Source organism: Anser anser (genome assembly GCF_964211835.1).
Source record: "Anser anser genome assembly, chromosome: Z".
In the NCBI taxonomy this organism is placed as follows: Eukaryota; Metazoa; Chordata; class Aves; order Anseriformes; family Anatidae; genus Anser; species Anser anser.
This window is the reverse complement of record NC_139723.1, coordinates 78,265,878-78,291,629: the sequence shown is the minus strand read 5'-3', so window position 1 is coordinate 78,291,629 and position 25,752 is coordinate 78,265,878. Positions and strand designations below refer to the sequence as shown.

At 53.7% G+C, this 25,752-nt stretch overlaps 1 protein-coding gene across 5 annotated transcripts in view; it reads left to right on the top strand.

Moving 5' to 3' along the window:
* The window catches only part of CNTFR (ciliary neurotrophic factor receptor), a gene marked incomplete at its 3' end in the record, with an annotated part of 178,455 nt that overhangs the window by 107,622 nt on the left and 45,081 nt on the right, over positions 1 to 25,752 (top strand). For all 5 annotated transcript variants that reach the window (XM_083818337.1, XM_083818336.1, XM_083818339.1 and 2 more), the window contains one exon: positions 18,573 to 18,803. In XM_083818337.1, the coding sequence (XP_083674463.1) occupies positions 18,573 to 18,803 (231 nt within the window). The remainder of the gene's footprint in view (positions 1 to 18,572; positions 18,804 to 25,752) is intronic.

Below are 25,752 nucleotides of genomic sequence, written 5' to 3'. Positions count from 1 at the left end.
TGGGAACACCCTCCTGCAATGATGATACCACATTAAGGATTAATTCCCCATTAGCAATTACATGTTTTTAATCCTTCCTGTTACAATTCTGGATGCTCTCATTATCCAGCTGGCTGAAGCACCAGCCTTGATCCAAACTGTGGCCCTGCTCAGCGCACGAGCTGGTTGCAGAACATTTCTGGTTGTGAAGCACAGTTTGGTGCAGCCTCTACCTGCCCCTGCATCCCCCACTCTCTGCAAGCTATCCTGAAGCCAAAAGGCTGCTCACATTGGCTTCATGGAGAGCTCAGAAAGCCAGAATAGAGGCACAGTGCTGGATCAATAAAAGGACACGTCTTGGCGTTGGAAGGATGTTATCAGGGTTTGCTCGGTGTAAAGGCACGGGTCTTAGCTCAGCCTGTCCTCAGGCTAAACGAGTGTCGGTTCGTGGTGGTATTTTTGTGGTATTCGCATTTTCTGTACCTGGTAGACCTTGGTCCCAGGGCGTACTATGAGGAGGTGCTTCTGCCTTGGAACTGCTTCCTCCCCGCTGCAAGGGTAAAAGTGCAAGCAGCAGGGCGATGGGGGAGAGCATTGCCAGAGGTAGGGGACCCTGGTGGGTGACAGCCTGGCTCAGTGAGGACGCGCTACCCCTCATACAAAGGTTCCGACACCGACTATGTATGTGCAGCCATCACGATTGGAGCACTACCGCAAGGCAGAGCCTTCTTAAATCACTCTGCAGGCTGCCATTCAAAGGCAGGCATCTGCTCTGTATGGCTTTGTCTCGTTGCTGTTCCTCCCCCGGGGCTAAGCTGGCCCAGGCTCAGGGCTGGCATCATCCTGGTGGGGTTGCTGCATCTGCTGGGGACTGCTCGGCTAGCCCACCACGTGCTGGATGGAGGTACGAGCTAGCTGCAACTCCTGTCAGGTGGTCCTGGTGTCCCTGGTATGCCTTTACAAGGAAACCCCTTCCTCTGCATCCCTAGGTATCCATTACTGTGACAGTTTTCCCATTGCACCCCGTCTTTCCTGCTAAGCCCACAGCTGCGGGGAAGCAGCAGGGACATCTCACCCCCAGCTGAGCTGACACCCCAGCTGCAACCCATTAAACACTGCTGCATGCCATTAGGGTGTTAAGGAGCCCATAAAGGTCTGGGGCCCCACTGCCACTGCCCTGATCTTTCCCCGCTATCTTTTAGCCCTGCTGTGAATAAGAGGCTGTCTGATAAGAGGAAGCCCAGCCGCAAACTCCCTCCCTTCTTCTCCAGCTGCACCCCCATTTCCTTCCTCTCCTTCTCTCTGTCCCAGAGCACCTGGCTACTTTTGCAGCACAAAATGCATCTCCTGAAAGGTTCTCTGTCTGAAAAGGGAAAGAAAACAGCAAAAATAGCCCCAGCTCCTGGAACATCCTTCTATTACTGGACATCTCTCTGAGCTCCAGTAGACTTCCTGCCCAGACGCGGAGTGAATTATGGCCAAGCTCTCGGAGGCTGACCTTGTGGTCAGCCAGGGCACGGGCTTGCTAATAAATGTGGTCAGCCCCTACCGCAGACAGCCTATTTTTAGTGCCTGTGTTTCCTTGCCCGCTGCCTCGCAGCCCTGCCTGGTGGCCCTGCAGATCCCAAGCTGGCTGCCCTGGGAGCGTGGCCCATGTTGTAGGGTAGCCCTGCTGGGAACAAGAGCCTCTGGAAGATCCAGGGGGTTGGTTTCTATGTGATGGCTGCTAATTTTGCACTGCGGGAGCTTGTGTGCACAGAGAAGTTGAGTGCGCTGTGGGAGGTTGTGTGCACAGAGGTTTCTGCTGGGATGTGCTGTGGGAGCATGGCTCTGCTCTGTGTCTGTTGGACCAGGAGCAGTGGGCTCGCTGCTCCTGTCCAGGGGATGCGCTTGGAAATAGCTATAGGTCTGTGCAAGATGGATGTCCTGTTGTGCAAAGTGCTGTTCGATTCATAAGGAGGCATGCTCTTAAAGCAGAGAAAGGGGAGAGAGGAAAAGGACAGGAGGAAAATAGAGGGCACTTAAAAGAGAGGGAGCACATCTTGGAGCCTCAAGGCATTGAAGATCTGCTCTTGGGAGTGACTGTGATTATCAAAGTTGTGAGACGTGCAAAAGAAGTGAACCAAGAGGCTACCTGTGTTTGCTATACAAGTCTGTCTGGAGGCACTTGCACTGAGTGTATCCCTTTCTGGAGATGGAAGGAGGTTTTGGAAATGGAACTGATGGAGATGAGGTTCTGGAGCAAAGCAAGCATCTGTCCGTGGGCCTATGTGACAGCTGGGAAGGAAATATTAAAAAATATGCTTTGCTAACAAAAATATGAACCCCTCTGTCAGCTGGTGTATTGAAGTGGATCACAAAGCTGTAGATTTTTTCTTTTTTTAAGTGTGGATTTGTCAGGTTTTGGACAAGTAAATCTGCAGTCCCTCAGAACTGGTGAAGATAGTTGACATCTGTGATGAGAAGAAAATGCTGAGAGGATTGCAGTCTGCCAGGGCTCATTAGTTCTGCCAGTGGCAAGGAAAACCGTCTCTCAGTAACCTCTTAGACTTCATTAAACATATCAACAAGCGCTGGAAGGGGAGGGCTGGGGTTTGCAGTCCAGCCAGGTCCCCAGAGGAGCTCTGGCGCGTTGAGGCCAGGCCAAAGCCCCGGGGGTTCCTGCTGGTGTGGGAGTTCACCCCCAGCTGCCAGGGCCCTTTGGAAAGCATGACAAGCCATATGGGACACCGAGGGATTGCCCACAAGGTGACTTGTGGTGGGCTGGGGGCTGTTCTTTGCTCCTTCCATGAGCCCTGGCTGCTGAGGAAGGGCTGCGGCCTGTCTTGGCGAGGGAGGAAGCAATCCTTGTCCATGGGTTACGCCTGTTGTTTTTTAGGCCTGTTACATTTCAAAGGCTGCCAGGAATGGAAGATCTCATAAAGCTGTGACAGTTGGAGTGGAAACCAAGCGCTTCAGGGGCTTGGCTTGACTTAGCCTCCAAAAGCTTGGAAAGGTCTCGCCTTGGAAGTCACACGCGGCCGTCCCAGGGAGCCAGCACCTCAAGTTGCCAAAGCGGCCCGGTCCTGTCAGCTGAGGGACACAAATCCGACTGGACTTGGGCTGGAGGTGCCACTTGGTTTGTCTGCTTTGAAGGGCTTCCAGTGCCTGAAGTTGTGGTTTGTGCCCTGGGACTGCAAAGCCCACCTTGTGTTGGGCTGGAGGAGCAAAGTGCTCCTGAAGGAGCCCAGGGCTGTAGCAGAGGGGGCTGCATTGGTGACAAAGCAAAGCCCAAAACCACAGGAGCACAGCCCCAGCAAGACACTGAGACCAAGCATCTTCATCTCTGCTTTCTGAGGAGAAGATTTTGCTAGGGTAGGAGCAGAGCAAAGGAAGCATGAAGCGTGCTCAGGAGAGCAGATGTTGGGACATGAAGTGTACCACTAGCAGAAGAATCAACTTGCAAGATGTGCAGTCTGTCCCGTGGATGAAAAGAACATCTTTCAGGATAAGCAGTGTTGGGCAGCACTAAATGGAGTGGATCCATGCAGAGAAGCCAATATAATTGTGGCATATTAAAAGGAAAAGGAGGAGAAGAGGAAGGATTGAGCTGGGTCTGTGGCAGGCTTGTTACAGAGGGGAAAAGCAATGCGTGTCACCTTGTAATGAGTGCTGCAGCTAGGCCAATCAGGTGGAGAAGTGAAGTGAAACTGCAAAGCAATCGACAGTGATGGAGGCAGGAGGGGTTACAGCGGTATTAGTCCGGCGTATGGACCATTGATCTCTTGGCGTAGGATTTGCTGAAAGATTATTGTTTAGGCTCAGCTGCCACTGGGTGCTAATTGAAGCTAAGGTAGTCTGGAGGCTGATTGCACCTCCTTCCTTTGCTCAGGGGCATGTGTTGGGGAGGCTGGTGTTGGGGAGGGGGCTTTGTGCATGTGGCTTGCAGTGGGGGGATGAAAACACCTTCGTTTCCGTTCAGCTGACAAGGGGAAGGGGCTAAAACTTCTCCTAGCACATCTGCATACTTTGATGTGTAGGGACAGTACCTGACCACAACCCCAGGCAGGATGCATCCACCATGGTGCAAAACTCCCCGTGGATGGGACAGAGCCATGTGCTGCCCTTTGTCCCAGGTTCAGCACACTGTGGCATGTCCTTCCTAGCTTTTTTAGTTTGCAAAGCCTGAAGCATTTCCCCCAGTGCAGATTTCTGTTAGAAGAGCCCAGCTGGATGGCTTAAACCTGCTTAATTATCAATTCTGGAGTGTTACAAAGCAGCCAGGGGTCTGCAGAGCCCAAGCTGAAAAACATTGACCTGCAAAGCTGGAAGCATGGAGGACTTCTGCCAGCAAAGAGCTGTGTGCTTTGTAGGCTGGGCTGCATGAGCTAAAGCAGAGCTGTATATTGTAGCACATCATCCTTGGCCCCCGCTGAATTTGTGAAGGTATAATGAGGTCTGCATGTGTGTGCATGTGTTTCTGATGTCCGGGTGCTGGGCAAGGAGTGTGCACTGCTGGGTAACACAGCTTTGCTGGCGGAGAGCTGGTTGGGAAAGGATGCTTTGCTACGCTGAAGTGTGATTCTGCTCTGCAGAGAGGCAGGAACATGACGCTGCAGGCAGCAGTGGCCAGTGCAAGCCTGCATCGTGCACAGGGGTCTGCTGTGGGGGCCGTTCTGGTACCCCCCATGCCCAAGTGATTCAGTCCAAGTGAATGTCTCCAACCAGACGGGTGAGCTGTACTCTCCATCCGTGTTCGTGCACGAGCCTGCTCCCAGGGGCACAGTAAGCTGAGCCCGGAGCACTCCCGAGGGGAGCCTCCAGCCGGAGCCATGAACTCCAGACTCCTTAGGATGAGTCACGGAGAGCCTCTGGCTCCAGCCAAGCCACAAACCCCAGCGGGTCGGACTCTGCCGTGCCGGTGCCTGGACTGCACTGCGGTTGTTCCAGCTGAGAGCACGCTGCGCAAGGGAGAAACTGAGGCACGCAGCATTGAGGGCATTGATTCCAGACGTTAATCTAACCCTCTCGCTGTGATTTCCCGTGGGAAGCCTCCATGCCTGGCCATCAGCGGGAGCCTGGAGGCCTGCCACAACCTGTGCCAGCTGCTGGGACAATGGGGGAGGCTTGGGGCACAGCAGGAAAACCCAATGGTGTTGCTCAGGAGTGGAGAGGTGCCGCTGAGCTTGGCAGGATGCCTGCTGTTTGGAGGGGGTGGAGGTGCATGGTGAGGCACGATGCGCCTGGCAGGCGATCACACGCAAGCTCCTGTGCTCAGCAGACTAGAAAATTAGCTTTACCATCGTGGTGGAAAGCACAGGGGGATCGGCCTGTGTGCCTGTCTCCATTTTCCTTTGGTGAGGGTCCCTGCTGCATGGTGTGGTGGAAGAGCTCAGGAACTTGGGTCCCCACTGGTGCCTCCCAGATCTTAGAGCATCACACGAGCCCCTTGGCAGGGGGAGGAAGGCCCAGAAGCAGCCACAGGCTTGCTTGCTGTAGTAACCCACCATTCCATTCCCACTGGTGCTGCCTCTGGAAGTCCATTCACCTTCCTAGGATTTTCCTATGGCACAGCTATCTCCAGGGCTTTGCCCCTGTGGAGCCTCCCCAGATTTTCCCAGTAACACCCATCCCTCTCCATTACAGAGTACAGCCCTTTGTTTGGTCAGGGAAAGGATGTGCTACCCCTTGCTGGCAGAGATGCTTGGACCCATCGTGAGCATCCTCCACTTGGTCTTAGATGGGGAAAATTGCTCTGCCAGCTCTTGCGGAGAGCATCTAGGGACATCTGCAGGCTGACTTAGTGCCCTTCCCATCGTGTCAATGCTGCTTTGCAGAGGTGTAGCTGGGGCATGTCAGGCCTGCCCTGCATAGGCTGCTCCTCCATGTCTCAGCCCTAAGAGCAGAGGGACATGTCTGTCTGTCCCTCCTGGCTTGCAAAGCAAATTTCTGTTGTTTTCCACCCAAATCTCTTGCTTTGCCAGAAAGTGAGCCGTGAATATTCAAGGAACAGCACTGAACTCAGTGTGACCATGGTTGGCAGGTTCTGGCCCTTAATTAATTAGCATTGATTGGACTTCACTTCCAACAGCGGAGGAGGGAGCTGCGGCTCAGGGAAGCAGCAAAGTGTTGCAATACAATCACCGCGGCCATTTTCGTGCTGCCAGTCGGTGCTTTTCAGAAGTTGCATTGCTGCTGCGATGGCAGCAAGGGAGACAGAAAGGGAGCTCCTGGGAGAACAGAGACACCATGGGACTTTGACAGCTGGTGCTTCAAAATGAACATTTGTTTATACATAGACGCAGGGTTGGGTTGTTATCTTTTTTTTTTTTTTTTGTATTTTTTCTGGTTTATGGCATTGGCTTAGCTTGATTTAGACTTTGTGAAGGTGCTGCTCATGTCCCATGTGTGGCAGCAGGGCCAGCGTTAAATCCATCAGCCCACCAGGAGATTCACTTGTCACAGCAGGGGTCCTCCTCTGCTCCCAGTTTCCCCAGTCTGAGCACAGCAGTGACCCCCAGGCAGCCAGGAAGTGCTATGTAGGATGTGCCTTGTCCCCCAAGAAATTTGGGGGATGTTGGGCATTGGATCAATCACTTGATAAGGGAGGTGTTCCCAATCTCATCAAGACAGCCAGAGGTCAGCCTCTCTCCCTCTTGGTGAACCTGCCCTCCCTGAGAAGTTGTCCATCTCACTGCATGGTCTGGGCACGTCTTGTCCACTGAGCCGTGCGAGTCCGTGCACTTCTGTAGCCATTTTATATTTCTTTCTCTGTGTTTTTGCAATTACATTCTTGGCAGCCCCAGAGAGACAGCTGTGGGTGTCTTTCTATTGATCCATGAGTAGGACTTTGCGATGTAAACCCAGAAGGAGAACTTCAGGATTTAAGTGGCGGATTTAATCCCGTTACAGTGTTTACCCTGCCCTAAATCATAGCTTCAGAGTGAAGACCCCATAGTGAGAAACACCAAGAGCAGAAGCACACGTGGCAGCACTTTTAATGTGTTGTGTGGTGCTTCATGTTGTAGACCCAGCAGTAAGCTCCTGCCCTGAGCTTTGAGGAATGGTCTGGATGAAGTTCCTCTGTCCCTTGGAAAATATATTTAGGCAGGTGGAGCTGGGCAGCCCATCAGCTGTGAGTGGTGAGAGCTGGATCCTGGCTGGGTTGCAGCAATGAGGGCTGGTAGAATTGCATGGGTCGGGTGGAAACAGAGGGGCTCGGTGGGAGTGCGTGCAGACCTGTTCCCAGGTAGATATTGGGTCCTTGCAAACATCACCTCCCTTTAATTCGTGCTGTGACCAGGACCTGCAGCTCCCAAGCATTTCTATGCACAACCCATCGCTGGGGTTCCCAGTGGGTTTATGTGCTGGGGACCTCTGGGTGCCAGTAAGCTTTGTGCTGCCCGGCACACATGCACAGCTGGCAGTGCAGCGGTGGCCAAGTCAAACAATGTGAGTGTAGCAGCAGGGATCAGTGGATGCAGGCTGTTTGTTAGGTGATTTAATTGTGTTTTCCTTCCTCTGGTGAGTTTGGACCATTTTTCTTAACTTGCTTAGCCCAGAGGAGTTTTTTTATATAATCAGTATTTATGGGAGGCTTTTTGCTTTGCTATTTCAGAGGGAATCACCGGTGTACGCCATAGTAGTGGATTGTAGGGCTGAGTGCAGGACGTGTTGGCGTCCCGGGGGTCCAAGATGGGTAAAGCAACACCAGCCCAAACGTGAGCTGTGCTTCGGATGTTCCCGTGGTGTTGACGTGCCAGGTGCCATCAGATCACAGGGGAGGAGGAAATTCAGAGCGTGGCTCTACTTGCACGCACTTGGGCCAGTCATTTCATCTCCGTTCGGGACTCGGGTTCCCGTCTGTAAGACGCTGCTCTCATTTGTCTCCTCTCCTTGAGCTGTCAGCTCATTAAGGCACCAGCCGCCTCTCGCTGCCTGCCTGTCCCAGGGGGTCTGCAGGCAGCGCAGCAGCCTGAGTGGTGAGGAGGAGCCCCCCGCACCCTGCCGGCGCATCTCCCTCGGGAGGTCTGCCTGCTGCCGGGGAAGGACCTCGGGGGAGCCTTTTTTCCATTGGAAAATGAAGTGCCGTCAACGTCCAAAGTTTCACAAAATTGTATTTCTCTGGCAGGGGAAAAAGAGGAACGGGAAGAGGGCAAGGGCTGCGGTATGTCTTTTTGGTGTTTTTCTGAAATGGTGTTTGACTCTTCACTTTGAATTGACAACTCTGCATCCTCCAAAAAACTGGGTTGTAAAGCCTTTTGTACAACACAGCAGGGGCAGTTTAAGAGACACGAAACCCTTTGGTTTCCTTCAGAAAGAATCAAGCCCTTTTTTTTTTTTTTATTTTTAGGGAAAAGAAAAGAAAACTTTGGAGATTTTTTTTTTTTTCAGAGTTGAGGCTTTTGCTCCAACAGGTCCCGAGCTGCATCTCTGCCTTATCCTGAGCCTTCCTGCATCATTCCTGAAACCTGGAACTGAGGGATGCTGTGAGGACTGAGCCTGGTGGAGCCTTTGAGCATCCCTCCGGCCCCACCGCCCTGTGTGGGCTGCAGCCAGCCCATGCTCTCCCACCACCGGGAGACATAGCCTATTTTTGCTTTGCTTTAGAAAATAAACATGCATAGAGCCTGATGCTGCTGCGAACGGCCGGCGAGGGGTGTGACCAGCGGAGTTGAAAAGATTGTTTCCTATTCATGGCCTCCAGCATGAGGTAGGGAAAAAGCCATTTTCTGCCTGTGCGTGCATAGATTTGCATTGATCGGAGGCAGAGTTTCTGCCTCCCCGTGCCCTTTGGATCTGCTTTTGGACTTTCTCAGATCCTCCCTTCTCATGGAAGCGGCTGCTGCAAGCCTGTGCCCCATGGACACACGCAGGCTCCTGCCCTGGGCTCTCCTGCGACTGCCACTCATTGCTTCCTCCTCCCTCCTCTTCCTTCCTCCTGACAGGCAGCCTCCCACAGCCGACTCATTTCAGAGATGTTTCTTCACTGCTCGAGCCAAGATTTTTCTCTCCCCCATCACGCTTAGCTTCCCCCTCCCACTTCCGAACTATTTTTTTATTTTCAGCAATAAATAATTTCAGCGTGCTGAAGAAGCAGGAGAGCAAAGTCAGCGTTAGGCTACAACGAAATGCTCCATTTGTTCTGGGAGTCTTTCTCCCCCTAGAAAGCTTTCCCTAGTGTTTAATTTTAAGGCATGTCATTATTATTATTTGTTCTCCTACTTTCCAGAAGAGATTCCCATATTTTTTCAGCTTGTCTGGAGATTTCCACATGCACACAAACTTTTCCTTTGGCTTTTCTTCCCTGCTTGCTTTCTTTTTGCCGGGGTTAAAAGCCCCAAGTCAGCAAGGTACTTAAACACATGCTGAAAGTTAAGAGCTCGCCTAAGTGCTTTGCTGACTTGGAGCCAAAGATATTTTCTCGAGCCCTTTAAATGCTTCAGAACCTGAATTCAAAACATTTTGCAGAAATTCCAGAATTCAAGGATCTTGTGCTAATAATAGTTGCAATTCAGTAGCGCCTTCAGATAACTGCAGCTCTCTTCCTCCTAGACATCGTGAGCTTCTGTATACTTTTACTTGCAAAAAAATGTTTCTCTAAAATCTTCTACCACTTCAAACCCAAGGAGCTCTCCAGAGAGCCGGGCACGTTCATTTGTTTCACTCAATGAACGCTCTGGCATTTTAGCTTTTGTTTTGCAACAAGACACTTGGAGACTCCAAGCGTTGAAATATAGGGGGGAAAAAAAAGGGCAATTAGTTCAAATCATGTTGAATGAACGTCTGCTCCTGAACTAATATTTGCTCATCATCCCAAACACAGAAGGAAAAAACAAACAAACAATCAAAACAACCCACCACCACCAAGAAAAAAAGCCCAGCAACCACCAAGCTGAGGGCTGTGCGAAGCAGCAGCAGCGGTAATTGAAGGTTAGGAGAAGCTCTCAAAGGCAAGCTGAGCTCCCTGAAAGCAGCCCTGCTCTTCCCTTCGGAGAGATTAGTCAAAGGCATTGTAATAAAAGCTGTATGGAGAGGGAATAGCGGTGGGTAGATGAGCAGGAAAGGCTCTGCAGGGAAGGAGGTGTTTCCAGAAATGGAGAGGCGACCAGCATCAAATAGAAATTACAGCTCGGCTCTTTGGGGCTCTGCACGATGAATGCGGGGTCTCTGCCACCAGTCAGCTGCTGAGGCTGCTTGGAAATAGTTGCTTAATGGGGAGCATTTTTTAAAAGGTTTTTTAAAAATATTCCAGACACTGGTGCTTAGGGGCAGCAACACGTGAGCGGGGCCAGGCAGGAGCTCACATTTCTCCGAGGGACTGCATGTACCCTCCTCTTGAAAGCAGCTGGTGCTGCTGCTAGGAATGGGAAACCGACATGAAAAGTCCCTGCTTAGTTGTAACCTAATCTTTCCAGGAGTAGCGTGATAACTCTGCGTGAGCTTCTTCATTGTGTTTTGCAATCATATGTGTGCACATCTGCACGAGTTGGCTTGCAGAGCCTCTGGCTGCCCCACAGCACCAGGCGCTTGCGATCTCCTCTTGCCTCATGCGATATGAAGGCGTGCATCTCACCTTCACCTCTCTGGGGGCAGCAGGGCCCTTTCCAGCATGCCGTGGAGGTGACCTGTGGCCATTTTTCAACGTGGGAGGGCTGCACCCAGAAGATGCTCCTTGTGACTGCTGGGATGCAGCTCCACAGCTCAGCGTGCGCTGCTCATCGCTCCCTGGCTTGGCTTTGCTTTAGGGTCTTTCAGAGTGAAAGGCATGAAATGCAAATGTAATATCTTGTTATTACACTGGCAAATCCTGAGGCCTTGGCTTAATTGTTAATACAGCCCCTGATGGGCAGAGTAGATTGTTGCTTTATTATTAATATTGCTTTGAAATCAGCTATGCTACGGGAGTACAAGTGTTGCTCAGAGATGTGAGAGATGGTGACTGAGTCAAAAAAAAAAAAAAAAAAAAAGGAAAAGACTTGCAAAAATGCCTCGCTTCTTATTGCCATCTATTCTTCCCCATGTGCGCCGGTATCTCAGCTCCTCTGTTATCCCACGGCCAAGAACACAAGGGGAAGTCTTGGTGCTGGGGCAGGGTAAAGGAATTCTTCTCTTGGGTAGAAACAAGTCCTGGGGTCTCTCCTCCAGTGGGTGTCTGGATGTAGGAAGAAGTGCTGCTGTTCCTCCTGGGGGTTCCCAGGGGCATCACAGGGAACTTATCCTTTCCAAGGTAGGTCTCATTTCACTGCCTGCACCCCAGCTGCTGGCAGGGACAGCTGAGCTCTGCTGTGCTGGGGGACATGTCATGACAGCGGGGTGACAAACCAGGGGATGGCCACAGGGTCCCCCCAGCATCTCAGTACTGCAGATCGCATCCCTGCTTTGATTCCTGAATCGAGCCTGCATGCTGTGCTGCCTTTGAGTCCTGGCCCCGAGCGCAGGCTGTGCCCTGCGCCTTGTCCCTGCGGGGCCTAAGCCGTGAGGAGGAGGCTTAGCCTCCCGTACCTGCGGTTGAGGAAGCGGAGGAGTTTTTCCAGCTCAGGCCACAGAAGTTCACGTGTTAAGTTGCAGCGGTCCCAGCTTCAAGCCCAGCTGCTGCCGATCCACCCAGGGGTACGAGCGTTGCATCAGTCAGCGACAAGCCACTGGCCTACAGCAGGCAAAGCCCACGCCAACAGACAGACAGAAAGAGCCTGAGGGGCTGAATTTTAGAGCTATTAAATGATTAAATGCAAAAAAATAAAAAATAAAAAATGTTAATTTAACATCGCGGTTGTGATTTTACACACCCGAGAGCCTGGAAATTGAGAGCTCTGCTTCTCACACAGGGATCGTAACTTGGCACTGCGCAGATTGTACAGTATGTAAAATTAGACCGGAGAAATAGTAAATACGCTGCAGGGACCAATACTGTCTTGGCAGAAGGAGGATGGACTGAGTGGGACCCAACAGGTCTTTTATGCCTCTGACTTCCATAATTCTGTGCTAATAATAACAAAATCTTGCCCGATGCCTGATGCTAACCCGCAGCCCTGAGCGGGGCGATGTGGGAGCAGGGCTGTGCTGCTGTGCTTGGAGGGAGGTTGTTGTTTGAGGATGGTGAGCACTGGCCAGAAGTGATGGGGAGGAAGGCAGCTCATGGTGCAGGGCTCCTGACGTCTCTATCTGCCTCTGCCCCCTCCCCACGCCCGGTAGATGCAGGCATTTCGGCGCTGTTGCGGAACCACAATGGGCTTTTCTTGTGTTTACGGCTGTGATTTGGGCACCTAATTCCGAATCTTATTGATTTCCTCCTAAATGGTGCTGAAAAGCCTGATCTAAGCACTCTTTTGTGGCCTAAGTTATTTGTCCTGTCGGCATGAAAAAGCAGGAGCAGAAAACAAGCCCGTAATTCACCCGCAGTCACCTGGCAGCAAAGGGCGAGTGTGGCTTGGAGGATATCAGTGGGATTTTTCCACCATGTGCTTGCTCTGGTTACTGCCATTCATCTCCCTCTGGCCCTTGAACACCTTCCTTTCCTTGCCATCCACCCCATGTGTTGGGGCAGCTGCGGTGTAGATACAGGGGGCTGGAGGAGTTGCTGCTTCGCCAGGTGACTGCTCTAACTCAGGACAAGTCATCTCAGGGGGCACAGCTTTGCAAGAAAGCCAAATTTGCAAGGTCAAGTCCAGCCTTAGGATGAAAATGGAGTCAGAGCTCAGCCTGTCTGAGCAAGGAGGGTGTTTGGAATCCTAGGGAATGGGCATTTTTGGACCAGAAAAGCTAAGACATCCAAGGGAAGCTCTTACCACGACCTTCTGCAGGAAAACAGATGAGTGCATGAGCTCAGGTCCCTTCCTGGGATGAGAGACCAAAGTCTCCTAGGAGAAAACAAAACAAAGCAAAACAAAACAAAGCAAAGCAAAACAAAACAAAACAAAACAAAACAACAAGGTCACCAGCTCAACAGCATCCAGGCTTCCCATCCCTGCTCCAGGGCATATGGGCTCAGCAGGACAGAAGAGCAGGAGCAGCAGCAGCTCATCTTCTGGTCCTGTGCGTGGCAACACAAGACCATCGGTGCCAGAGAGGTGCAATCATTGCAGACGGGTACACGAGCCTTGGCAGTCTTGGCAGAGCTCAGTCCCAGGCTTGCTGGTCCCTTGTGGCCAGGAACAAGTTGGTGTTGGGACAGCATGCTGCTGTACAGCCCCTGCTGCTTCCAGTGTGAGCTGGGCATGGTGGCAGGTGGGGACACGAGTTGGCCCTGGTAGAGAGCCCTCCTGCAAGGGGCAGTGCCTGTGGCATGCTCTGGGCTGGTGTGGTCGGGCAGGTCGGGAGATGCTGCTTCCCAGCAAAACCAGTCTCTGGTCTCCGTCCTGCTGTTTCCAGCTGGGCTTGGTGCTGGGTTTTCTCCCTGGCAAGGTGCTTGCTGCCCGGCTGGGTTGTGGGGCGAGCAGGCTCCTGCCACCGCAGAGCAGTAGTGGGATGTTGTGCTGGGTGTGCAGCTGGAGGAGAGCTCCCCTGAGGGCCAGATGGCTGTGCCACCCCTCATGGAAGGACATTTTGTGGTCACGTCCAGGCCGAGGGAAGAGGCTCGCCTGTCCCCGGAGCTGGCCAGGAGCCGACCATGGTGGAGAGGGAAAGTGCATCCTCTGCAGTGCCCCTGAAGCAAACTGAGATCTGCTTCCAGGCTATCGTGGAGTGATTGAGTACAAGTCCTTTAGCACCCATCTGTTATCTCTTAATTAAAGTTTCTTGCTAATTATTTTTTCTTGTCAAGAAAGCAAAGCTGCTGACTCCAGGGATTTACCAAAGTAGAGCAAACAAACGTGGGCTCCGCTTGCTGCAATTCTTCATTAATGGACAAAATTAACTTGGAACGGTCCATATCTTTGGCTACATCGATGACACTTAATTATGCCTGTTTCCTTACAAAGATGTATTTAGTTTTAAATCACTTGTGGAAGAACTGCCTCCTTAAGCATGAAATTCCTTCTTCTGGAAGGGAAGGTTTCTGCTGGCAATGAAAGCTGTGCAAGAGACCAAGGAGCACTGGAGAGAATGGATGTGAGGAGATCAAGGATGGGGTGCACTTCAGGAAGATGGTGTAGGGAACCCCTTTCCAGTGCTAGAGGCTGTTTCATCTCAAGGGCAACCCCCAGGACCACAAAGCTACAGCTGGGAGCAGAGCCACCAGCACCCCTTGAGCAGGGTCAGTGATGCCCAAGCTGGCCAGCATGGGTGCTGGAGCACGAGAGAAGCTACAGGGTTGTGCTCCTTCCCCAGGAGACCCACATCCAAAGGCCAGAGAAGGTCAGAACATCTCGCTGATCCCATTGGATCTCATTACAGGTCTCATTTACAGTGGGAAGTTGCAGGGTGTGAGACCTCGCTGCTCCATCTGCTTGGAGAGCTCTCAGCGTACCCCCGGCACTGTGTAAATATTAAATGTATAATTTATGAATGCATACACAGAGATCTAATTAGCTGCTCAGATTATTACTCATGGCCAAGCACACAGCTCTGGGCGAGAGGTACGTAGGCAAGTGGGGTGATACAGATACCTCAGGACAGATTCCTGCTGCAGAAGTGCTCCGTGTCCCATGGAGGAGAGGCGGATATATCCCTTCTCGCTGCCTCAGTTTCCCCACCTGTAAGGGCAGAGACAAAGGCCACATGTCCTGCAGATGAGAAGAGTGCAAGAGGGTGTAGAGCGCTTGTGTCCATCCCCAAAAATGCTTTGGTGCCTTCCTTTTGCTCACTCGGTGCTTACACCAGCTGCAGCCACATGGTATGTTTGGGCAGAGGCCCATGAGTGGGAGCAGTTGTTCCAGTCTGCAAATCACTGGGATGGTTTTGGCCCCCATGAGTGCTCGCAAGGGGCTGGCTTGGTATGGACCCTGGCACGAGGAGCCCCACCAGGGTGCTGGGGGGGGTGGGAGCTGCCAAGGCTTCGGTGGTGCTGCCCTTGCAGTCCCTCCGCAGGTCAAGAAACATTAAGAAGGGAAACGAGGAGGAAGTTTCAGCTGAGGAGCTACAGCTGGACAAGCTGGATTTGGGAAGCATTAAATGCGTTTCCATGGGAAAGGCTCTAGTCGTCCTCACCTGTCCCCACCCAAAAGCACTGCTGGTATCTGCAGCTCAGGGCAGGCAAAGAGAGGTGACACGGGGAGGCCAGCAGGGTGCCACGCATCCACGTGGCTGGATGTGACATGGGGACCTGGCTCAGCCCCAGCGTGAGGGTCACTAAACCCGTCTAGGGGAAACGCCTGCTCCAACACTGTGCTTTGGGTTTCTCCTTTGTCAGGAGCCTGAAGTCATTGCCCTGGGAAAGACTATTGCTTTCAAAGACCTGTCTTCCAGGAATGGCTCCCTCCGTCCTTCTGGGTGTGTGCCAGCGTGTTTGTGCTGTATTTGAGGACCAACAGGAAATAATTCAAGGTGCCTTTTCCTCCATCCCAGCCTAGCCCTGCTGTTCCCAGCTACAGGCAAGCCCTCAGCTGCAGTTCTGAGAAGCAGAGCTGGGCACCCCAGAGCTTTCCCCTGCCCCAATCCTTCCCTGCATCACTGCAGCGAGCATTTCTCCACGCAATGCTGGGTGATGCTGCATCTCCACGGTCTCTGCCCAGCAGGTGTGAGGGCAGGAAGGTCAATGGCCTTGCAGGAAAGGGCGGGGAAAAATCTTTACTTTATGCAAAGGAAGAAATTAGAGCAGAACTGGAGTAAGAAGCTGGGATCCATGCTTTAAGTCTGTTATCTATATGGATCCATCTGCCCATCTGCCTAGTCATCTGTCAATCCATCCATCTGCCCAGCCATTTGAACAGCCAACAATCCCCCCTCCCCTGCTGCCATTCACTGATCCTTCCCTTCCTCCCTCCCTCCCTCTACACGCCCACCCACCCATCCATCCCTCCATCCATCTGTCCATCCGTCCCTCCATCCACATACACAGCCAGCCAGCCTGCTGCTTATATGTTAGTCCTCCATCCTCTTACGTCGCTCTGCATCCTCACATATACTCATCCATCCATCCACTTGCACAGTCATCCATCCTTTCTTCTTCATACACTTCCCCCCGTCCCAGCTGTGCCCAGCCAGCCAGCTATCCATCTGTCTGCAGGCACACACACTCGTTCATCTCTCCACTCATCCATCTTCCACACTTCCACCAATCTGCCCATTTATCTGGACCCAGTCCAGCTGCCCCTCCTCACAGACTCCTCAGCTGGGATGCTCTTCCTTCTTTCTGCCTGTCAGTGGATGCTGTAAGCTCTTTTAAAACACTCAAAACACTTTTAGCTGGTGTCTGAGATGATCCTGAGACGTCTCACCAGCACCTTAGTAGCTACAGCCCATTTCCCCTACTGTCCTCAGCATCCCCTTCCCATCAAGGACAGCACCCCCAGAGATACCATTTCCCCATCAGAAGTATCCTGACATGCAGCTGCTTGCTGTGGGTCTTCAGGAGGAATCCCTTAGGGCCAACTTCATCCCAGGGCACTCTCCTTTGCGGATGGGCTCAGGCTGTGGGCTTTCACCTAAGGTGCAGGCATGGCTGGATGATACCACACTGTGTAGCCCTTGGTCCCAGCTCCCAGCAGGACCCAGGAGATGGTATCTAGAGGGAGAGAAAAGAGCAGGTTGGGCACAGGGATGCTTTTCTTCTCTCTCCCCACTGTTGGCTTGCTGGGGCAGCTCGGTGTTTTACCACCCTGAGTGGAGTCTTCTGCGGTGGATTTGTTTAATCATTCTTTTCACCAAAATTTGGACAGCCACAGTAACTGAGGGATGTGGGTTTCTGTAATGTCATTACGCGTTGTGCAAAAGAAACACTTTCTTTTACTTGTTTTCATTTGCTGCCCCTTAATTGTTTTCTTAGGAGAAAGAAGAACCAGTCCTTCTCTATTCATCCTCTCTGTGTCATTCAGGGTTATTTAGGTGTCTAGGTGTTATTTAGGTCTCCAACCAGTTGTCTCTTCGTGGGGATGAAGAGATTGAGTCTGCCATGCCATCCCTTACACAGGGGCTGTTCCTGACCTTTGCTCTTCCACGTTTCCTTCCTCTGCTGATTTTTCAGCTGAACTGTACTCCTAATGACACGGGCATAGCATTGTGTGCAGCTTGTAGAGTCCAGTACTTTCTGTTTTGTTCTCAAGCCCTTGCTTAATAATTCCTATCACTGGGTTTGCATTTTTGACTGCCACTGAGCGGGTGTTTTCAGGGAACTGAGTGTGACACTCCAAGATGTGTTTCCATGGAGGCTGCAGCTAATTTGGAGCCGTGACCGCAGGGACAGCAAGGCAAACAAGCCCTTCGTCACCCCCTGTGTCCCTGTGCGTTTATCGATACAAAGCTGGTCTGTACCGTGACACCCTTCTGTAACACTTTTGCCCTCAGCTTTAATTTTGCTGCCCTAACAGCCTCGGCTGCCTCCTCTCACTGCCGTGCCCCCCTCTTCCACATGAGTTACAGCATGCTGGGCAGCTCCGGCCCAGCCCTGATCTCTGTCAAACCTCACCGGTGACGTCTTCCTCTGCCAAGCCTGACCGCCTCTTCTCACCTTTGGTCTCCCGACCTTTAGCTGCTATAAATCCCTGCGAGGACTCTCCTTGTTTTTCAGGGCTGCTTGGTTTCCTTGGGAGCCTTTATTGAGGCACCTTGTCAAACGCATTTTGGAAACCTGGGAGTGTTTTGAGAATCAAACACCCCTTGCCTGTGCACAAAGGCTTGATGAAGCCTTGAAGGAGATGCTCACCCCCTGCTCACGCCCTGTCCTGCTTCACCCTGCACCATGCACACACACGTACGGTTTTATTCTTGCCGCACGCAGCTCAGCACAGCCCATGTAGCAACACGGGAAAGATTCAATTGCCAAGCATCATTAATGAATGTCAGCTCGAACTCCTGTCCAGAAACCTGAGAAAATTCAATTAGGCAGCTGGTGCCCAATGAGCTGTACTGCCCCACTCGCGAGATGCTAAATCAAACAGCTCAGCAAGGCATCATGTTATTGTAGCGAGAGAAGAAAAACCAAGCAGGGAGATAAACAGCATAGCGTGCGCCAAGCAGCTGCCCCTTTCCAAAGTGTGGCTCAGGTAGGCTGCGATCCTCCCATCTCATTTCCTAGGCAGGGAGCTGCAAGGGCAGCTGCCCACTTCCCACCTCCGCTAGTAAATAACTCAAGTTTGCTGGTAACAGGTCCTGGGGCTCTGTCAACTCCCTCCCCTGGGAATTTGTGATGTGTGTGTTTGATTTGCCTCCTGCAGCGAGCCTTGTGGATGCAGGAGTGACAATGACTTGGTGGCATGAGCGGCAGGCTGTGCTGTGGGGCATTTGGCTGGTGAGCCATACGTGTGGCCCTGGTGTGTCTCCTCCAAGGTAAAGGTCGGGGGAAGGCATCCTATGAGACAGATGTGGTCCGTGATCTGCTCTAAGGTGACAGTAAACCATTGTCAGGGTCAGGAGGAGAACATGGGCTTTCCTGACCATCGTGGCTGTCCATGCCTCGGTCCTTCCCTCTCTTGCTGTGCAAGTTATGGTAAGATCCTATTTCCAAGGCAGCCCTGGGGTCTTCACCCTGCCCATGGGGCTCCGAGCTCACCTCCTTTTCTCTTCTCCCTCCTCCACAGACAGCCACATCCAGTATGAGCGGGTAGGCGCGGACGTGACCATGAAGTGTGGCTCCATGGACTGGGACGCGGCCGTGACCTGGACGGCCAACGGCACCGACATCGACGACTCCCACCTGAACGGCTCGTACCTGATCCTGAAGAACGTGGACCTGACGCAGAGCGGCCAGTACTCCTGCTACGAGGGCTCCTCCTGGCACCTCAAGTACCAGACCTACCTGAGGGTGGGAAGTGAGTACCCTGGTGTGTGACATGATGGGGATGGGGGGGACAGAGTCATGCTGTCTCTTGAGCCAGAGCAAGCTGCCCGTGACATATAAATCCCAGCAGCAGGATTCTGGAATCAGCCCCCTCTGCCCCAAACGTTGAGGCAAAGCTGGTAACGATGCCCCTGGAACAATTTGGGAAGGGATGTTGCTTCTCCAGCCAGACCATGGTGCAGCAGGAGGGGCACAGGCTGCAAGTAGAAAGGATCAGGGTTGAGCCCTTTTTCAGGGCAGCCAGGGAGGAAGAGTGCTGGCCGTGGTTACTGCAGTGTGCTTTTATCAGAGGAACAGCCAAAAAGCGGTGGAAGCTGCTGTGTGTTTGCAGGAGAGCCCATGCGCGGCTGCGGTGGAGGCCAGCTGCACGTTTCACAGGATTTTGCTTATCTTAAGTGAGAGATGTGCTGATTCACAGGTCTCGTTGTGGGAGATAAGAGCTGTGCTATATTTCACACCACCCTGATAGCTGATAGCAGCTGTGTGTTTCGTGGGCTGCTGTGTTTGTACAGCTGAGAGCAACTGTGGGTTTTGTGCTTGTAACTGAGAGCTGGGGGTGCCAGGAGCTGGGTGGTGAGCTGGGGCTGCCACGGAGGATGCTGCGAGGCACCAGCCGGGAGCTCCCCACGGATGTGCTGGCCATCCCCAGGTCCCCATTTCTCTGCTCCCTGTCTCACCTTCAGCACCTTGCAGGTGCATTTCTATCATAGCGGGGTCAGGCAGAGGGGCTGTGTAAGCCTGCAATGCTGCAGGGCGTCAATCTCGTGGTACTAGATTCTGCTGGGAGGGATGCTGGCATGTGGGACAAGGGGAAGAGATGCTGGACGAAGCTGGAAATCAAGGAGAAAAGCAGGCGAGGGTGGAGTGGGCTGCCTAGGGCAGGAGGATGGAGGAGGTAGCAGGGTTGGGAGTATGGCAATGAATGGTGTGTGGCTGGCAAGTGTGTGGTCAGGGACCCCTTGGCTGTGTTACCAGGGCAAAGCTGGCCACGAGTGCAAACACCTTGCAAAACTAGCAGGGGCTGCAGCCCAGATCTGGAGGAAATGAAGGGAAAGGGGGGGGTCTGTGGTCTCCAGCTGTCTCCTCTGCAGCTGTGGCACCACCGTGACTTCGCAATGGCTCTTGCCTCTGCTAAACACCTCGCTTATAGCAATCCCTGTCAATCCGCTCGGGGACCCGTGGGAATTGCTTGGTGTTAGAGCCAAAATCCCGCTGATTTCCTATTGCTGCGTGTTCCTGGCCGGTGCCTGCTCCCAGCCCCGCCAGGCACTGAGCAGCTGAGGGGCAGGCTTGGACACCACGGGGGCTGCGAGCAATAAATAAATAAGCGAGTGCCCGGTGTTGATAATGCAATTAATTATGCAAGGAACTAATCAGGTGAGATGCTTTTAGTGGTAATTAATTTAATTGCCTGGATTTTAATTTAATGTTCTCTGCGAGGTTTCTTTTTGCAGCACTGCTGCTGCTGCCCCCGGCTCCTGCCCTCTCCCTGCACTTCCCTGCCTCTCCGGGGGTGGTTGATACCCCGAGGTGAGCGGGATGCTGTGGAGGGGTGGGTTTGGGAGCATCCCTGGTGGGAGGTTTGCAGCATCCAGTGGCAGCTGGTGAGAGTGGGGATGTTTGCTGTGTTCGGCTGGGCACGGGTGAGCGGGGTGAGCGTGCACGAAGGCTGCAGGGGAGAACCCGTGGTTTGAGGATCTTGGACTCGTTTCATTTAAATTGGGCAGAAAGTTAAGTGAAAACAGGCCTGTGGCTGCACTTTCCTGTCTCAGCAGGGCAAAGCAGCAAAACGGGAAGACGGAAGGGCTGGGGGCTGCGTGCAAAGAGGTCTCGCTAAATAAAAAGCACTACCTGGAGCGTGCATCCCGAGCGAGGCAGGGGTGGGGGGGACAGGGGCAGACAACCATAAGGAGCCATCGGAGAGCCGAGGAGGAGCAGGAGAGGTGTCAGTTAGCAAAGCAAGCTCTGTCTCGGGGTTCAGAGAGCGCAGGGATGAAGGAAGAACTGCCAGGAGTCAAGCTGAGCGAGACCTTACAAAGGAAACTCAAGCAGGGTTAGCTGTATGTGTAAAGAGAAAGCAAGGAGAGAAGAGCTGAGCTGTGCAGCCAGGCTGGAGGGGAGGTGAAATGTAATGGAGGCAGCCCCCAGTCCTGGATGAGCCCCTTCAGGTCTAACTGGTGATACTGGGGGCAATGGAGGAGGATAAAACCTGAAGGTGGCCCTCTGTCGTGCAAGCAAACTCAAAGTGCTGAAGTCCACCTCATCCCCAGGTAAGGAGATCTTAGTTCATTAGCCAGGCTTGTTAGCGACTGAGGGGTCACTGGTGGTACCCAGGAATGTGGGGGGAGGCAGCGTGTCTCCTGTTCTTGAGGAAAAAGAAAAATCCTGATCAGACAGCCTGACCCCACTGCGCCCCGCAGTGCTCTCAGAAGAAAGAACAATTAAAGATGTGGAGACAAATGGAAAATGGGAGAAAATATAACGGGAGCTTGCCAGCGATATATCACACCAGATTAACCTGATAGCTCTCTTTGATAAGGGAACTGATTTTCTAGGTCCAGAAATGTGGTCGATGTAATCTGTCTTGACTTCAGTGAAGTATTTGCTATGATGCCACATGGGAAATTATGAGTTAAACCAGAGAAAATGTGGATTAGTATGGGAGTTGGAACACGGCTTAGGAAATGGCTAAAGGGGATCAGATTGTGCTGAAAGGGGAGCTGCTGGGAGGGATGGGGGAGCTCCGGCATGAGGTTCAGACCGCTCTGCGATGTGTTTCCCACAGTGGCTCTGGCCCAGGAGGAGGGAGCCTGGGTGGGACATGCCAGTGGCTTCGGGGTGACCCTGGGGTTTCTGGGGTGGGGCTTTCACAATGGAAGGGTTGGGATGCAGCACAACGGGGCAAAAGACGCAAAATGCGTGAAGGTGGCTCACGGATGCACTTCAACAGGCGGGCAGAAGGACATGAGGGGCTCAGATGGTCCTCAGGGGAGCTTTTGATGCTCAGGTCCAAATCATGGGGGATGTGACCAGGAGCTCAGCAGCGCCCAGGAGAGTGTGTGTGGCCAGGGGTAGCCGATCTGTCCCATTCCCTGCAGGGAAGGGGACACTGGAACACAGCAGCGAGGACAGTGAGCATCCGGGGGTGGGGTGGCTGGGGGATGGAGAGCCCACCTGTGAGAGGAGGAAAAGCCCACAGGTGTGCTTGTCCCCAGGAGTCCCAGGTCACCCATTGCCTGCATGCAAAGCACCCTGGCACAAAATGCCTGGGGACACTTCTGCAGGGCAGTCTGTTCCAGAGCGCTTCGAGCAGCCATGCGTTGCTCTGAAACTTGTTCTCAAGTGCTGTGGCAGCTGAACACGGGGTGAACCATAGGAGGGCAAACAGAATGCACCGTGGATATCTCCAGCGGATTGTCCACCCCATAGCCTGGAGCACGGGGGCTGTCCGAGCATGGCCAGAAGCAGCAGGCGATGGGGCCGGGGGTTTTGCACGCCCGGGCTGAGCTCCGGGCACTGGGCTCCCGGCTGCCCCCAGTGCCGCAGCTCGGCGTTTGGAAACGCGCGGCCCGAGGGCCTGGGGATGGATGTAACAAAGACGTTGGGAAATAATGTGCTCTTGAGGTTTGGCACACGGCTCCGTGCATTACAGAATGTTATAAAAATACTGCTAATGGGCCAGAGAGGAGTGGAAACGCGCGGCGGAGAGGCTGCCAGAAGCCGGAGAGCGCACATGGGAGCGGGGAGGCCTTGTGTGCAAGCAGGGGAGGGAGGCAGCCAGCCGGGCGGGCGTCCGTCTTTCCGCTCCCATCCTCCCATCCCTTTCTAACCTGCTTATCTTCATCCTCTGCCCGCCCACCTCCTGGCATTTGCACCTCTCCTCATGCCCCTCTGCCCTGTGCCGGGATGCCCGGGCGCTGCCGGCCGTGCTGCTTGCACCATCGCTGCCAAATCCCCGGTGGCAGGGATGCAAGTAGGGATGCGGGATGGGGATGCACGGCCAGGTGCCACCCTAAATGCTGCCCACGGTGGTGGGAGGTGGGCCGGCAGTGGGCGAGCAGGGTCCGGGCTGGCCTCCTTCCTCCTGTGTCTGTCACTGCAGCGGCTGGCTAGAGAAAGGGAAAAAACATGCGGTTTGACGGAAAACGACATGGAAAAACAACCAAATTAACAGAAAAACAAACAAAGCAAAACCAGAGGGGGGGCAAGAGGGGGAAGGGGCAAAGCAACAGGAACCACATGTGAGCAGGGAGGCCGGGAGAGCCCGAGTGTGTTCTCTGGCCTGATTAGCAAGCGATCAAACATCGGCCACTAATAAATAATCAGAGCCTCCCTTTTCTCTGCCTTAGAAGTCCCTTTCCTCCCAGCTGGGCTCCAGCTGCGACCGGGGGGTTGGACTGCAGTTTGCATCTTCTTTTTTTTTTAAAATAGCTTTTTTTTTTTTTTCTTTTTCACCCATCCAAACTGAAGAAACAAAGAAGGTAACAAGCTCACAATTTAAGACATTCAGCTCTGGCTCCCCAGCCAGCTGCAGGCCAGAGCACCAGGCAGGTGTGAGCATCCCATGATGCGAGGCGGCTGTCTGTCTAGAGTCCTCCATGGGTTGATTTGGTGTGAAAAATTGCACGTGGGCAATGCTTACATGCTGGTTTGGAAGGACAGAGGTTGGGCTGCCCAAGCAGCCAGCAGTGAGGGTGCATGTGCCCAGCAGCAGCGCCTCTGCAGGCTTCCCCGGTGCTCCTGCTGCTGGTGGGGAAGCTGAAGGCAAAGAGTGGGCCCGGGCTAAGCGTGTGCAGAGACTTTCTTGCTCATGTCCAGCAATCTGTGGCGCAGGGATTGTTTTTTTTAAAACCTTTCTGATGGATTTTTCCCCCATGAACTTAGCCAATCCTTTCCTGCGGCCATGTAAACTGAGGCTATTTCGAGAGCAGCAAGTTAAACATGATGGCGGCAGTTCCCGGGCACCGGGGCCAGCTGGCAGCAGCAGCACTCTCCCCTAGGATCCATCCCTCTCGCCCTCCAAACCAGCCACCTGCATCCCTTCTGCCCCTTGGGGACAGTCCTGTGCAAAGTCACCCCCTCAGCTGTGCCCAGGGAGCATCTGGGGCAGAAATACATGAAACTGGACCAAAACCATGCCGGGGATGGTGCTAATAAATTAAAGCCTGTGGCTGCTGATGTTCCAGCATCAGGAGGTGCACCCCAAAGCTGTCAGGTTTATTGCTGTGGATTTTTCCCCGGGTACCTGCAGCACTGGAGGATGCACAAGTGGAGTGACCCTGGGGAGGATCCTCATGGGCAACCATCACCCACAGCTCCCCAGAGAGCCCTGGGCAAGGGACCATCAGACAGGGTTGACTGAGTTGCAGGAGTGTCTCGGTAATTGAAATCCAGCTTTATTTCATGGGTCATGCAGGCTCTCTGCATGCCGCCTTGCCACGCGGAGGTTTGTTTGCGGCTAGGGAAACTCAGCGGATGAACTTTGCTGCCCGCGCCCTGATTTCGGGTCTTGGCCCGGCTGGGAGCTGGAAGGGCATGCTGGGTAATGATATGCAAATTGCCATCCCAGCTTTTTAAGGAGCAGGCCAAAAAAACCCCACCAAAAAGCCCAACCATGCTCCCAAATGCAATTAGTCCTAATCGAATTAGGAGCCGGAGTAGAAAAACAAACACGTTTGAAGGCGGCGGGCAACCTCTCTGCCGTGGCCCCGTGGGAGAGGCTGGGCGAAACCGTGCCTGCTGGCCGTGGGTGCGCACACACACACGCACACTTGCACGCTTGCACCCACGCGTGCACGCACCCGCACCCCGCTGCCTTCCTCCCGTCCTTCCCCTCGCCGGGCTCGGCAGCCTGCCCAGCTGCAGCATAGCAGAGTGATGCTTCCTTGGCTCGCCGCGTAAAATATGATAATCTGGGGCAGCCGGTGTCAGAAACAATAAAAATATCCCCTCTCCCATCCTTGCGGCCCCCCTGCGCACATGGGGGAGCTGGGGGCGGTGGGGCTCGGCACGAGCGGAGCGGCACGTGGCATTTATTAGGTGTCGGTGCGCGGGCTCGCAGCGCCCTGGGGCAGAGCACAGCCAGGAGGTGCTGGGGCCGGTGTGTCCCCGGGGCCTGAAGGGACCTGGCCCCGTGCTTGGACTGCAGTGACCGATGAGCTCATGGCCGGCTGGCTGCCCTGGAGAGCTGCGCCCTCAGCCGGAGTCACGGCAGGAGCGGCCCGTGGCATGAGGGCAGCGAGAAGCCGGCGCTTCTCCTGGGACCTCGTAGCGCTGGGTCATATTGCTGGAGTCCGGAAACCGGCTTTGGATATTTCTCTGCCCGTTTCTGATCCTAACCTGCTTGTCACCCCCAACACCCCTTTCTCCTGGGATGGGGTGGGAGGAGAAGAGGAGGAAGGGCTCTGGGGCTCAGCAGCGTGCAGGGACACCCGCCCTGTCCTCTCACGGCACGAGCACTGAATGCTGCATGCAGCGTGGTCTCAGCATGCCATCGTCCCGTGTAGGAAGGATGGCAGTGCAGCCTCCTTGTCTCTTCCGAGGCTTGTTTATCCTTGTTAAGATGACAAAAACAGCCTAGTAATTAACAAAGCCCAAGGCCAGTCTAAACAGCTTCCCACAGCCCCTGCTCCCCCGTGCCAGGAATTAGGGACGCGCGGCGGCGGGGCTGAAGCATCCCGATGCCTTGGCCAGGGGACAGCGGCTGCGGGCTGGGGACTTATGTGCCGGGGGGGGGGGGGCACGCATTAGAGGCACAAGGCTCTGCTTATGCTGGACTCTGTGCCGGGAAGGATTTAATCTCGGCTGCTCCTAAGTGCCCCTTGTCAAAATATTTAGTGCGAGCTTCCTGCTGCCTGCCCGCGGTGGGTCCCCAGGTGGTGATGGAGGGGAGGGACAGGGGCACAGCCACCTCCTGTCCC